This window comes from Rhamphochromis sp. 'chilingali' (assembly GCF_963969265.1).
Source record: "Rhamphochromis sp. 'chilingali' genome assembly, chromosome: 12".
Classification (NCBI taxonomy): domain Eukaryota; kingdom Metazoa; phylum Chordata; class Actinopteri; order Cichliformes; family Cichlidae; genus Rhamphochromis; species Rhamphochromis sp. 'chilingali'.
Window position 1 is genome coordinate 5,792,529 of NC_137939.1, and position 14,672 is coordinate 5,807,200.

General features: G+C 41.0%; 1 protein-coding gene across 13 annotated transcripts in view; it reads left to right on the plus strand.

Moving 5' to 3' along the window:
- Nucleotides 1–11,563, plus strand: part of chl1a (cell adhesion molecule L1-like a) — a 51,494-nt gene extending 39,931 nt beyond the window's left edge. For 5 of the 13 annotated variants that reach the window (XM_080898161.1, XM_080898162.1, XM_080898163.1 and 2 more), the window contains 5 exons: nucleotides 253–366; nucleotides 650–811; nucleotides 1,135–1,311; nucleotides 2,284–2,356; nucleotides 7,983–11,563. In XM_080898161.1, coding sequence (XP_080754287.1) covers nucleotides 253–366; nucleotides 650–811; nucleotides 1,135–1,311; nucleotides 2,284–2,356; nucleotides 7,983–8,196 — 740 coding nt within the window. In that variant the 3' untranslated portion in view covers nucleotides 8,197–11,563. Of the gene's footprint in view, nucleotides 1–252; nucleotides 367–611; nucleotides 812–1,134; nucleotides 1,312–2,283; nucleotides 2,357–2,539; nucleotides 2,610–7,982 lie in introns of those variants that run through there. The other 8 variants (XM_080898167.1, XM_080898157.1, XM_080898159.1 and 5 more) reach the window with 6 other exon arrangements.
- The last annotated feature ends 3,109 nt before the right edge of the window (nucleotides 11,564–14,672 follow it).

The window sequence follows — 14,672 nt, forward strand, 5'->3', positions numbered from 1 at the left end:
CCGCCCACGATCTATATATCTACCCTTTATGAGCCCAAATCCAACTCCACTCAATTAAGTCTGGGGCCGGGAAATGCCTTTTGAACTGTCTTTTTGAAGGGTTTCTGCTAGACGGATTGTTCTCAAGCTGCAGGGGATCCTATTTGCCTCTGCTAATCCTCTTTTCCTGCCTTCTCTCTCCTTTTCTCTCTGCCTGTCTGTGTTTTCATTTCCTCCTTATTTACTTCCCCCTATTTCTTCTTTCTTTATCAGTTCCAGCCCTGTTGAACATAAGCTCTTACGTGAGTGACACCTTTGCCAAAATCAGCTGGACTGCCAGAGAAGAGCAGCGGAGCTTGCAGCTTTATGTGGCTTATATGAATAACCGTAAGCTACTTTTCCTGTCCCCGCCTTGCTAAAAATTGATAGGAATTTAAGGTTGTATCATGTTCAGGTACACCTAGGGATGTTTTATATTAACACCTAAAAAATATAGCGTAAGCCTCCTTGGTTGCTTCAATCCCTTCCCTTTAAAAATGGATTCAGATGTGTTTAAGTTATATTTAGTGTAACCATAATACTGGAGAACCATTTATTAGTCGCCAACAGCACATCCTCTTCTGCTAATACAGACTTGCTGCTTGTGCACTTCCTGTGCTTGGCTGTGTAGGTGATGGGAACTGGCGGATTTCAGAGGCTGTAAACGCTTCTCAAAGTTTCCACATAATTGACGGGCTCGAACCGGGGACGGTGTACACTGTGCGCCTCATGGCTAAGAGGCTGCTCGATAACGCTAGTATTTTCGAAGACGTTATCGAGACACGCACCAAAGGTGAGAGAAGCAAAGACTGTCAGCGTCAGTAGATTTTAGTGATAACAACACCAGCATATCATTATCAAACTGACTGAGTGAGTGACTGACTGTGCTGAACGTGTGAATTTATTCATTTCTTTCTTATGAATCCATGCACATTTGCTTTTGTCTTCTTCCTGTCTAACATCTGAGTAAAGAGTCAGTGTGACATCAAACCTGAGCTCATCACATTTTTTTTTCAATCAAAGATCAAGTTGTTTGAGAGTGCTCGAGTGGTTGGGCCCACCTAATAGAGTCGGTGTGTAAAGCTGGTTCTTGAGCTCTCTTTCACTTGTTTTCAGGTGCTGCAAGTCAGGAGAGCAGCTTTTCAACCCACGGCTGGATGATTGGGACCATGTGCGCTGTGGCACTGCTCACCCTTGTTGTGGTCATTGCCTGCTTTCTGCGGAAAAACAAAGGTGGCAAGTATGCAGGTACGCCATCGCCACAGCGACAAGAAAATCTCGCCATGGAAAAAGGTCAGTTAGTCCTTAGCCAGGGTTGAGTCCCCTAAGTCATTTTGAGCTAAAATTGAAATCCTAAAACTACTACCAATTTATCAGGATGATGCTTTTTTTATAACTTGGGCCTCAACCCTGAGCTCAAACCTGTTTATGCATGTGGGTCACCTTTGCACAGCAGCTACAAGCTGCAAACAATTGGTGCGGCCGTGTTAGTTGTCTTAGTACCGCTGATTTCATACTTGTCAAGACAGACAAGCGGGAATCAGCTGCCTTTGTTGCACTCCTCTCCACTGCTCACCTGAGGAGACCTTCCGAGCTCTTCCATCTCACTATTGTGCTGCCATGTATCAGAGTCAAATTCAGTCTCACAATGGGCCTGCCTGCAAAGTGTCTGTTCACTCTGTTTCTTTCCTCTGAACCTTTATGCTTCCCCATCTTCTGCCTACTCCACTTCTTTGCCTGCTGTAGCTGTAGACAAAAAGTACTGAATTTTTCATCAGCTCCTTTGGATTCCCCCCTTTTGCCCATCCAGTTCTTTTCAAGGAACCCCTCTTTTAGCTTTCTCAAACGCAACTGGTCTTTTCAAAGTGTTGTTTGCACAAAGAGCTGACATCTAGCACTTTGTGCTAGACACGCAGAAGAGAGGGTTTCCATGTAAAGACTTAATGTAATGTTTACACAGATTTAGCTGTTCTCAGATGCTTTTGGTCGTGACTTCTCAATTTCTAATCTTACAGTGTTGAGATTGCGTATCGCTAAGTGGATCTTTTAAGCTTAGATATGTCCAGTTTTGACATTTCTGCAGTTTCCAGAAATACTGCTGTTTGAGTTATTTTCCCTTTGTAGGATGGTAAAGACAAGATCTTCTAAAATAAATCTGAATCTGGAGACTTATGGATGCACACACGAGTAAAATGTGATTGCATCTTTGTGTGAAAGTGCTGCACTAACAATGGTGCTGAAGTGCCTGTCTTGCCCTCTCTGCAGTGAAAGAAAAGGAAGAGCCCCACTCTGACACGGAGTCACAGAAAATGAATGATGACACCTTCTGTGACTACAGGTGAGCTATACCCCTTTTCTGCACGCTGCAGTACCAAAGATTGATGAGAAATATCTATTTTTTATTATCTCAAAAATCACTATGCTGTAATTAATATGTTGTGCATATGTTAAATGTTTTCTGGCTGAAAAATAATTTTTTTGTCATGTATCACTGTGATGTCTTTCCCTCCCAACCTAAAAGCAAACCACGCATTCATGAGCTTTACCAGGATGAACCTAGAAGCCAGTGTTCTCGTCATTTAATGGGCTAGGTAATCACACGGTGTAGTTAAAAGTAGTGGTTAACACACAGCACAAGCTTTGTTCCCTTTTAGTTGGAATTATGTTCTTTTACTCCTGATGACGTGCATGTGTCTGTTCTGCAAAGTGCTTAAGTCACGTAGTTGCTTTAGGCATCAGTAGGCCATTTGTGTGCTAGTCTGTGTATGCTTTTATATAGACATTAATATTTTTTTTTGGGGGGGGGGGGGGGGATATTTGTGCACTGCTTGCCTCCTTTTGTGTGTGCGTTTGAGTGTTTTATTGGTGTTTTTTTTTTTTAACTTGCTGTCATTCTATGTAACGCAACTTACTGCATATATTTCTTTGAGATAAATGCTGCAAATTTTAGTCAAAAGGTCTAAATATTACAATTATTCCATAGACTTCTAATGTCCATAGTTTTTGCCCTCCCTTATGAAAATTCTCAGGTAAAAAGTTAACAAACACCCTTGACTGCAGCTGGGGCAGGCTGGAGGCATCAACAAACCTCGAAATGCATTTGTTTACTTGGCATTTGCACGGCTTCAAAATCCAACAGAGAAAATATTTATAGATATGATCAGTCTTTAAAAGATCTTTTTCAGACAACAGCTCTGATACCAGCTATTTAAACTGTTTTTTTTTTTTGGTAAATCTAGACAACAATTAAACTGTGATTTCACTGCAGTCTCACACTACTGACATGAGCCTGTGTTACTGACAAAGTTCTCCTTTCAAATACAGTTGTGTTGCGTAAAAAGTTAGACATTTGCAGTCGGCCGCATAGTGAAAGACACGCCATACTGTTAAGACTGGATTCCACTTAGAAACAGGAAGCTCGTTTAGTTTGCAAGTCTTGTTCTCTTTCATGCTTCTTGTTTTTACAAAAGGAAGTTTTAATTTCAGTTTAGCTTTAAGTCTTAGACCCACTAATAGTTCTTCCTGTTTAAAGGGAGTTCTTCCTTCCCACTGTTGCCAAGTGCTTGCTCATATGTATATATAAAATAGTTTAGCAAACTTTAACATGGAAAGATGACTTTAGGGATAATAAAGGTTATTGAAACATAACTAGTTCCTGTCTGTAGTGCCTCAGCTTACTTGGGAACTTAATAGATGCAGATTTACTTAAATAATTTTAAGTAGTTTTAAAAAAGAGGAAGCTCCTACTGCACACGCACAGATTCTGGATACACGATAATTGCTGATGGAAAATATACGGTGAAAAACCAGGCCTTTGAGCCCGAGGCAGGCAGCTGTTGTACTTTATAATAGCTGTTGAATTTGCATTGTTTAGCTGCTACGGTGATAATTTTGGGGAATCGAGCGAATCCTATTTTGCTTGACAGCATTGCGGCAACTGTGTGACAATGGTGTGTTTGTTTGTGCAGAAAGCACCTAAAATAGCCTCTTCTGCCTGCTTTGATTCTTCTTGTCATCGTATTATTCAGAACATGATTACTCACAATTGTGTGGTTGCTGCCAATTGCGTTCCTGTGCTTCTTGCCAAGACTGTAATTCTGTTAAACAGGAAAGAATGGATTGTCCAGTGTCCATGACCCTGTTTTTGTATTACGGACCACAGTTACTTTGTGGCTCAGATTTGCTTGATGTCGCAATTGTGATAAAAAGTGCCAATGGGAGTGAAAAGTGTTGCAGGAAATCTACTAAATGAACAGATGCAGTCGGTTCGTTTCAGTAATGAAAACAAATTAGCAAGAGACGTGTAAATTAGCAGGTCAAAAATGAGCGGACCTGATGATAGAGCAAGAAATTGACTAAGAAAAAATGCCATCCATGCGTTTCCTGAGAAAGCTGTTCGTTCTGGAGCAAGGGGAAACGCCTGTGGGGTCTCAGAGGCTGTGGCAGCTGTTCTCTTGGTAAATCCAATCGCTCAGTCGGAGTGTTTATCCAGAGTAGGCATCCCTGTTTTGTTTTTTGTTTTTTCGTGCATGCCGTGTGAAGCTGCAGCTATTTATTAAGTCAAATCAAGGAATCTTACTCTCAGCCAGCTGTGGGAACAATCACTTTCTGTAAGATTACAGTTAAAATTACAAGGACATATTCTAACCTGCTCCAGGTCTGAGCATCTAGAGACATTTTTGATACTATCCATCCATTTATTTATTTTTAACCCAGTGCTGTCAAACTCAATTTACAACGTGCGCCACATATGGGACCCACTTATGATAAATGTGTAAATTTACAGAAAACTATGTTACTCCATTTCCACAGCTGGCCTGTAATTATAAAAATTATAAAATATAAAGTTTTCATTAATTCACAGAAAATTCATTATAAAAACGAGTAAAAATTCATTTTACTGTAATAGTAGGAAAACAAGAACGTCCCTGTTATTTCAGTGTTTATCTGTTAGTGTTTGGTGTAAGGGAGCAGTCTTTGTCAGGAAACACTGTAAAACTTAAAACTGTAAAAAATATACTTAAAAGTGCTAAATCTATGCACTCCTTCACATTTTCTAAAGCTCTTTAACATGCTGGATTGGAGACTTTGGTGGGCCGATTCTGGCTCCCGGGCCTTATGTTTAACAGCCCTGGTTCACCTGCTATCCAGTTCATGGGAGACTGGGGCCTTTCTTGGCCATCATAGGGCAAGAGACAAGGTATGCAGTGGACACGTCACCTCTATTACAGGGTCAGTATAAACAGTTGTAAAGGTACCTGGCACATATGCGTTTTTAAAATTTAATTAAATTTCTTTTTTTTTTCCTGGACAGCTGTTCTCCTCCTGATGCTCCACATGAAGTTCTGCTCTGTTGAATCAAAGTAGCAGTATTACTGACGACCACAAATATGTTGGGGCACAGCTCCAAATAATCACGGTGAAGTGGTAGAGGACAGAGCCAAAGCTTTGGCACAGCACTCACAGCTTTGGGCCATCCACCAGTCCTATTTATATGCTCATTCTCATAACTTCTCCCCCTGACTTTCCAAATAAATTAACACTCTTAGCAGCAACTATCGCAGCCAAATCAGCTGCCAGATAAGAAATGGTGCAACGTGCAGTAAACTGCTAGCCACAAACTTTAATAAATCACATTTGTGTGATTCTGTACTCTGAAGATTTTGTATTCTGAAAGAGAAACGCTCACACAGTGAGGGCAAGCAAGAAATAACTGTGTCCACACCCTCTGAGTGACTCATTTCTAGTAGTTTTGCGACTGTATTATGCATTAATTGGCTCAATATAGGTTACATGTATTCATTTAGGGCTGCATGCTTTAAAAAAAAAGAAAAAATGAAGTGGTGGCTACGATTCTGCATAGGTGCTGCAAGACTTCCAGGCATCCTTTTGGTAAAGTACTATTTTCTGCAAGGTTGATGAAATGGTAGAGAAAGTCTCAAGAATGTGCCCAAGTTTTATTTTTTATTTTTTTCCACATGTGAAGAACTGGCAAAAAACGGAGAATGCTGTGATATTGAATTTCTTTCTGACAAACTTTATTTCGGAGCTCGCAGGGCAGGAGAAACCCTGGTGTTTGTTTGTGAGCCAGTGCAGATGCTTTGCTGCAACTATCTGTTTAGAATGCTTCTCATGGTTAGTTTCATGAGTCTGTTCTGACTACTGTCCCCCAGAGTGCCCTTAGCCTTACTATGATGTTGTTTTCCTGGCTTTAGAGCTGGATTCAGGGCTCTGAAGTGCCCTTTGAATCTCTAAAGGCAATAGACCACCCACCGGTATGCCACGTGTCTGGGGAGCTGACAAGTGGTAATTATGCTTCAGATGATTTCTCTTTGTAGACAGCCCTCTATTGCTTTGCCCCTCTGTCCACTGCAAGAACAGCAGGTGTCATGGCTGGAGCAGGCCGTTAGCCAAGCGTGTGATGCAATTTTTTCCTCAGCCGGTTTATGTGTTTCTTTTTCTTTTTTTCCCCTTCCTAGCCTGGTGAAAGCTCTCATGTTCTCATACTGCTCATATTTTTATGTGCAATTTGGGAGAAGGCAGCAGATGCAGGGAAGTTATTTCTCCAGACACCTTGAAACTAGAATACAAACAACTTCAGCTTCACGATCGGGAAAAATACACCTTGCACCTGAAGTTTTGCTGCCCCCACTCTACCCAACCCCAAAAAACCAAGTCAACATAGGTCAACAGGAAGACAAATTTAATTACCTCCCCCCCCTTTCCACCTGTAGCTTTTGAGTGAGGGGCTCAAAAGCACTCAGCCCCAATTTATCATGGCATTCAAAGTCACTGTGGGCGGGCTGCAGCGGCGGTGGCATTCCACTGCTCTTAGATAACAGCCACTTATCTGCAGCACTCTAGAGTCGTCAGAGAAAGAAGGTTTGATAAGGGCTGAAATGTGGACCTTATGTGGCTTGCATTGTAAACGGCCTCATGAAAACGGGCAGATAAGATTTGTTATTAAAAAATCCCTGCGAAGGAGAGCCATTTTAAAATCTCAGCTTGAACCGGGTCTCTGTGCTAAAATCCTGCTCAAAATGTTGAGCTTTTGTTTGACACAGGTGTCAACTGCAATATGCCTCAAATGGCGCTATCATGCATGTGCCACCTGAGCAACGCAGACGCTCTGTGTTATGAATACAAAGAGAGAGAGAGCGGGCGCGCGCGTGAGAGAGGGATAGAGGTGTTGCCAAACACTGATCGTTTAGGGAATTTGAAAAGAAAGACAGGGAGGAAAAATATCCTCAGTGCTTTGAGGTGACCCCCACGTCTTGTAGCAAGACACCTGCAAGTTGGCCAGTTGCCCAGCCTTAAATTGGCATCTAATCTCCTCAGCCGGAGTGTGGGCCCATGGGAATACTACGAATGACAGGCTGTTTGTCTGGGATTGCATATGCCCCACCTCCACTCCTCTCTTCCTTCTCCCTTTCTCAGCCTTTACCCTCCACTCCGCCCTCCACCCCAATACACAAACACACACACACACCTCCCTCTCGGCTTCTTTCTCACTGCTCTCTGGCAATTTCCATTGCTGGCTCTAAATAGATTTGAAATTGCCTTCGGTCCTGAAGCCCTGGCAATTAGCAATTAGTGAAGTGATTGTACCAACCCGTTCCTGCCTCCCTTGTGCTCCCTTTCCTGCTGTGCAGCCGCTGGATCCACCCCTGCCTACTGCCTCTAGTGATGTATTGAAACCATAAGAACTTGCTTCATGAGCCCGTGTTTCTCTTAGCAAGTATTTGGCAGGCTATATGTGCTGATTATTCTCTGTTTGCTGGTGTTTGTGTGTGTAGCTTTTAATTTCGTGTGAAATACATAGTGTGCAGTGTGCTCGTGTCAAAGACGGCCTCTTAAGGCGACATGTTTTGCGCTCAAAACTGTTTGATGTGCTATACCACGAGTTTATTTTACCCACTGCACCGCTGACCTCAGCCATCCTTCTCTGTTCTTCTTAATGACAGCGACAGCGATGAAAAGCCACTGAAGGGCGGTAGCCTGTGTTCCCTGAAAGGAGATGATGCAACTGGGGACAGTGTCAGCAGATACACCCTAGGCGACTATGCAGACGGTGGAAGAGAGTTCAATGAGGACGGCTCATTTATTGGGGAGTACTCTGGACACAGGCATAGAGGCTCTGTTAGCGAGCCCAACGGACCCAGTCTTGTGAACGTATAAAAGCCGAGCTCCAACTGAACTGACTTCTACTTGAGATCCTTTCAGGATACTTTTTCATTCAGATTCCCAACATTCAGTAAAGCTCAAACACCCAAATAAGGGAACTGACTCAAGCAAAAAAAAAAAAGCGGGTAGAAGTTTTGCCCACAGCCTTTAATGGTAAGAAAAAAGGGGGGAAAGTGTGTTTTTGTACATCCTGTATGAAAAGTGATTAATGTAAGATTTTAAAGTTTGATAATTTTATTAATGATGAAGTGTTTTTAACCTTTCAGCCACAGTTTTACATCTACATTGTTAATTTTTTTTTGTTTTTTACTGTAACAAAGGCATAAGATAAATCACTTTCCACAGAGTAAGTGTGCATTTAAACGTCAAAACATTTTTTTACACAGCAGATGAAACTAACACATACAGTAGATATGCTTATGTGTTTGCAGCATGTTTACATATTCATGCCGTATAGTTCAACGCAGGGTGTCATATTTATTGAAGACAGAATCACTCTTATGATTACAATAATGTTCTTTTACTGTACAGTTTGGTTGTTAATATGCAAATGTCAAAGTTGATCATTTGTAATTTTTTTATAATCAAAATGTTGATGTTCTTTTTGTGTCAATATATCAAACGTGTGCTTTCTTGCTTTTACATATCAAACAGACAAATGTTTCAGCAGCAGTTATTAGTTTTTAGAAAGACAGATGAGTTATCTTCTTGCATTTGCAGTGGAGTGCAATCATGAAAAAAAAAAAAGGTTTCACCTCAAGCCCTCAGCACTCACAACAATTTGTCATAAACCTATTTGTAATTTTTTGGGACTTTTTCAGTTATGTGCCTTAAATATCCAGGATATAACAGGATGAATCACTCTACATCCTCGAAGAATTACCGGGAAGCAAGACTTTTTTTTCCCTGTCAAATTCTTAATGTCGGGTACGTTCTCTTCTTTTTCCACTTGGTGACTCATCAGCATCAGTTCATTTTTGGCAACTTAGAAAAAATCCCGTTGAAGTTGAAGAGAGATGTCCTCTCATTGGACGAGGGATGGAAATACATGATGGAAACCCATTCTTTGTGAAATTTCGTTCACAAAGCAACACTGAAAAATGATACACTCACGGCTGAATTAAGCTCGACTTTATGAAAGGTCAAACACACTCTAAATCCCCACAATATTTTTCCCGTTATCTCTGCAGTACGTGCTGCAAATCGCCACATGCATAATGCATGTTGCTAAAATATTCATTAGGAATATAACTCAAAGTTGAAATTTGACCTATTCGATAAGCAGAACTAAGAAAACTGGGATACAGCAGTGCTAAAGGTTTCTTTGGTTAGATGCTCGTTTTTAGGTGCAAGATTAACCTTTGAACCCTCTTAAGGTACAAAGACCATTTGAAAACTAAAGGAGATCCTTGTGGAAAGCATATCACTTACATACCTATACTTATAGAACTGCAACTATTTCAAATATATTAAAGACAAACATTTGCACACGTACTAAAGAACATGAGAAAAGAACAGTGGATAATAAAGAGAGCCTTAGACTTAAAAACAACACAAGTTGTGAAATATAGTCAACTTTTTAGTCAATCTCTTTCCCATTACTGTACCAGGTCCCAAGGCTCCAATTATCTGAACCAAAGCGATACTTGCACTTCCCTTCAAGTTCTGAGGGGAAAATGTTGCACCTTTGATGAGGCAGAAATTCCAACTAACGAAGATGGGAGATGATCGACTAATCTGTCATTTGGTGGGAGCCTCTTTAAATCACTCAGCCCAGCTACCCCTCTGCTTCACTCTGTTATTTTTGAGCTGTTCAAAAAAAAACAAAAAAAAAAAAACAGCCAACAGCTTTCTTCTGTATTTACCATATTTGTTTGTTTCAAAATCAAAAAATAAGTAACTAAAAAAAAAATCAACAGCTTCAAATGTGAGTTTAAAATTCACAAGACAGCGAGATGGGTAGTAGTAACACATTTTTGTAAGTCACAATCTGAGCATTTAGTAAACTTTTCTATTATTATTATTTTGGAGCAGCGCTCCACTTGGCTTGTTCCATATCTCTGAAATACACCTGATGCCCTTATCTTTCCTTTTGAATGCACAGGTTCCATGCAGCTATATAGCCTGTCCACAGCCTTGTGATTTTAAAGAGGCATTCATGTTGTAATCAAACCAGACTTGGGATAGTGGAGTTGAAAAGCACTCTATGCTCATGGCAAGATAAAGGTCATTTAAAGAGATAATCCCAGTATTGTCAGGGATTACGCCCTCATCCGTTTTAAAATTGCTTTCTCAGTGAAACGTTAAAGCCTCTAAACAACAACAGAAGATTATTCTAGTCAAAGCTCTTCCGAGTGTCACACAGCCAGCTTTTTTTTCCTTTTTTTGGGCTTTACTAAATCTATTTTGAGGACCTATAAGTGACCCTTGCAAATAAAGTTATGTTAGCTCTGTTTTGGAACGATTACAGGTCAGGCCGTTAGTATCATTCAAATCCTCGTTCAAAGGACTGCCAGTACTTGTTGTAAAGCATTTTGCTGTTGTTATCACTGGAGAGTGCAGCACACTCACACACAAACTTATAGATCACAGCCCGAAGCAGATCACTCCCTTTCAGTCGATTTGACTGGAGTTGATATTTAGGCCAAGTGCCTTGGAAACTGCCTGGTGGGAGGAAATTGATAGTATGCTCATGCATGCTGCGTGTTTGCCTCGGCATGGTACCAACTTTAAACCGACTGACGCTGCAAGGACAGGATGCTGTGCGAAAACAAGTCGTTTTCTCGGGGTGCCACATATTGCAGTTATGCTACAAAAACCAAGTGAAAAAGAATGATCTCATCAATATTGAACGCTGTGTGGTTCATGGAAAGGGCAGTAGTGACAGTTGTTTCTGAAGATGCTCTTAAGGAAGATCTTTTTTGTTTTGAAGGAATGCACTTAAAGCTTTTTCCATGGGATCAATATCAGGAGTTAACTCAGCATTAGATCCAGTCGGACCTATTTAAAGCAACACATAAAAGTTTGCATGTTCAATCTGTGAGAGGTTTGCTTGAGAAAATGGTTAAAAGTAAAGAAAGGTGGGCGAGCGTTGAAGGTTCCTTGGCAACATTACTTTCACTCAAGCATCTTTCAGCAACAGTGCAGGGGGAGAAAAGTAGCTAAGATAGGCAGCTCATGACAAATGACAGCGTAATATTTTCTGTAATGGCCTTCCCCAGGTCGGAATTTTTTTTTAAGGAGGATGTGGGATGCTTACTGTTTTACCAAAATCCAATGCAAACTAACAGGAGACAAAAAGAACAGCTGTGGAGCAAGTCATCGTTTCGACACGCTTTCAAGAAACTAATGGGAATAGTTGAAGATGCATTTTGTCTGTCTCTCTCTCAGTCTTTCATTAAGTTTCCTAACGCATACCTTCTATTGATTTCACTTTTGAAAGAACGAAAATAAATCAAATCTAAATGCATCGATATCTCAAACAAGATCTGTCACAGTCGCACCCAGAACTCTCGTCTAATTTAGCTTTTCCTCCCCTGCCTCTCATTCTTTTGTCGTCTCAACATGGTGCAAGACTCACCTGGCAAAATTTAATTTGTCTCACCAGAATTCAAATAGAATGGGATGATTCTGCATACAGAGAATCCATTTAGAGGGCTATTATTTCCCCAGTAAACTGCTTTAGATGCAAGCCCAGACACTCTCAAATGCCAGCCAGCAATTGACTAGATGGTTGTGTGTGGTTTTGTGTGTGTGTGTGTGTGTGTGTGTGTGTGTGTGTGTGTGTGTGTGTGTGTGTGTGTGTGTGTGTGTGTGAGAGAGAGAGAGAGAGAGAGAGAGAGAGGATGAGAAGAGCAGGAGGAAGCAGAGACACTCAGCCTTGGCACAAACTAATGAGACATGCATTAGTAATATGATTACAAAGTCAGCCTGGCTATGTCACTGACCAGGGGGGCGCTTTGGCGGAGACATCTGCACAGGTCATAGTGGACATTGAGATATTCATTTGCGGTGCGTCCGCATCACTGTGAGCGACAGCGAAGTGGCAGTGGGTGGAGATGCAGAAAATGATGCTCACGCTGGCTGTCGTTTAGATAATGAAAACACATTAAAAAAAACAACGAAGCATGACGAAGCGGAATTTGAAATTAAAGAACGCGGCCCCGGTCATTTTAGGTCAACATGTCCTGAGTTTGATCCAGAGAAGGATTTCATCTTGATTACTGCTGGAGTATTAGATAAGAGACTTCTAAGTGCTGTGTGGGTGGAGAATAATTCTCACCTTTCTTGCTTAGCTCAGGGCTGTCAAGGCAACAACTTGGCATCAAAGACAATCCGTACACAATAGCCTGCTGGAACCATGTGACACAGCCACGTCACATGGTTGAAGCATGTGTTGTCCAGCTAAGCCAAGCCGTTAACTAGCACAGGTAAAACAAACGTGTCTTTTTTAAAAATTTGTTCTTGTTTGAATGTTGATGTTTTTGGTGTTATATTTAGGACGCCAGCAGCTTGTTAATAATCATTCAGTTCGCTTGGAGAGCGTCCCTCTTTTCTTTGCTTTGCAGGCAGTAATCACACTCTGGTATTATACAAGCAACACTGCGAAAAGACAAATTGAGTCTGAAGCTTTGCCCTTACATTCATTTTTTTAAAATTAATGCTCAAAAAGGCAGGTGGCAGCGAGAGAAAAATTGAGTGGATGCAGCGAGTGCATCTGTTGCACTTTACAAAGCAGTTAAATGAGTTATTTCCATTTGCTGACATTTGTTAATAAGAAAGTGATGAGCAGTTGTGGATATGAAGCAAAAGCCAGAGATACTTCACTTTTTATTTTTCCAAAGCAATCCTTTTTTTTTTTTCCTGAGAATTTGCTCCTGTGGTGTATTTGTTGTGGAACACCACTCCTGAATTATTCATGATGCCTTCATTAAAACACTTCTATTTGCATAACACACCGGGGCCGCGTAAGATGCATTAGGGCTTTTGATCCTGTTGTACATGTCAAGTAATTTAACTGGACCACTAACATGGAAGTCTTTAAATGTCTCAAAAAAGAAAAGGAAAAAGAAAAAAGCAATCTCATAATAAACGTTATTGGGCTTAAAGTTTGAACGATGAGATGTAAGTGGGTCAGTGAAGATCCCTGTGGTGTAATAACTATGATAAAGAAGTGATGAGTCGTGGGGACATTACCGTCTCACTGGAGGAGCTGTAGCATTTATTTTTCTTAACTATTTTGATGGAGGCAGTGACTGTTGTCTGGCAAATGTGTTTTTCCAGATGTGTTGCGAATGACTGTGCAAATTTTCCTCAATCCCATGTCGACCTGACCTGACTGCCACCTACCCATCACATTTTAAGTCTGCTGCTTGCATTTGGTCTCTGGTTGCGACAATAAATCTAATGAGCACAGACTGAATTGTGGAAAGATGCACGAAAGACAGGTGTAAGTACTTTTCTTTGAGCCCAAAACACAGTTACAGATGAACTTCATTAATACTGTGTCTAACTGGGGAAATGTTTCTGTGGGTGCATTAGGTTCGCCTTGCTAATTTAAAGTAATGTCACATATTGTACTTGAAAACAAGCTTTAGCAACAGTGCTAAAACAACTTGCTGATGGTGGAGGAAAATTAAAAGAAAATCCTGAATAAATGAGTGAAGAAACAATAATTGCAGGTTCTGCCACACAGGTGCACGCCACGGTACAATTAAACAGTTAACATCAAATCACGCTCTGTGGCAGGAATTAAATTGTGGCAAGGGGGAAAAGCTCTTTAGTGACTTTGGAAGAGGATACATTGTTGTGGCGCAGATGGCAGGAGCTTCAGCCACAAACACCGCTCAGCTGGCTTGTATTTCAGCATGAATAGTGATTAAAGTGACATGTTGAGCATACTGTCAGCAAGAACATTTGTTAACATTTACTTCAACATAATGACAATAGCTTATATAGAGTATTTTTCCAAAAGTGCACAGATACGAATTTGAGTGATATCCCATTCTTAATCCACAGGATTTAAGAGGATGTCAGCGAACCCTTTGCAGCTATAACAGTTTTAATTTCAGTTTCTTTTGGGGAGGCTTTCTACAAGGGTTAGGGATTTGTTCATGGGAATTTTTTACTATTCTTCCAGAAGGGCATTTATGAGATCAGAGACTGATGCTGGATAAGGATGCCTGACTTAGTCTTCCCACATCCCGCAGGTCTTCTATTGAGTTGAGGTGAGGACTCTGTGTAGACCAGTCAAGTTCTTCCACACCAAACTCGCTCATTCATGTCTTTTTGGATTTGGCTTTGTGCGTGATTTGTCACTACAAAGAACTCGTCTCCACTGCTCTAGAGTTGAGTGACCACTGCATCCGACACTTAGCATTGCGCTTGGTGTTGTAAGGCTTGGATGCATCTGCTTGACCATGGGAACCCATTCCATGAAGATCTCTACTCACTGTTCGTAGGCTAATCTG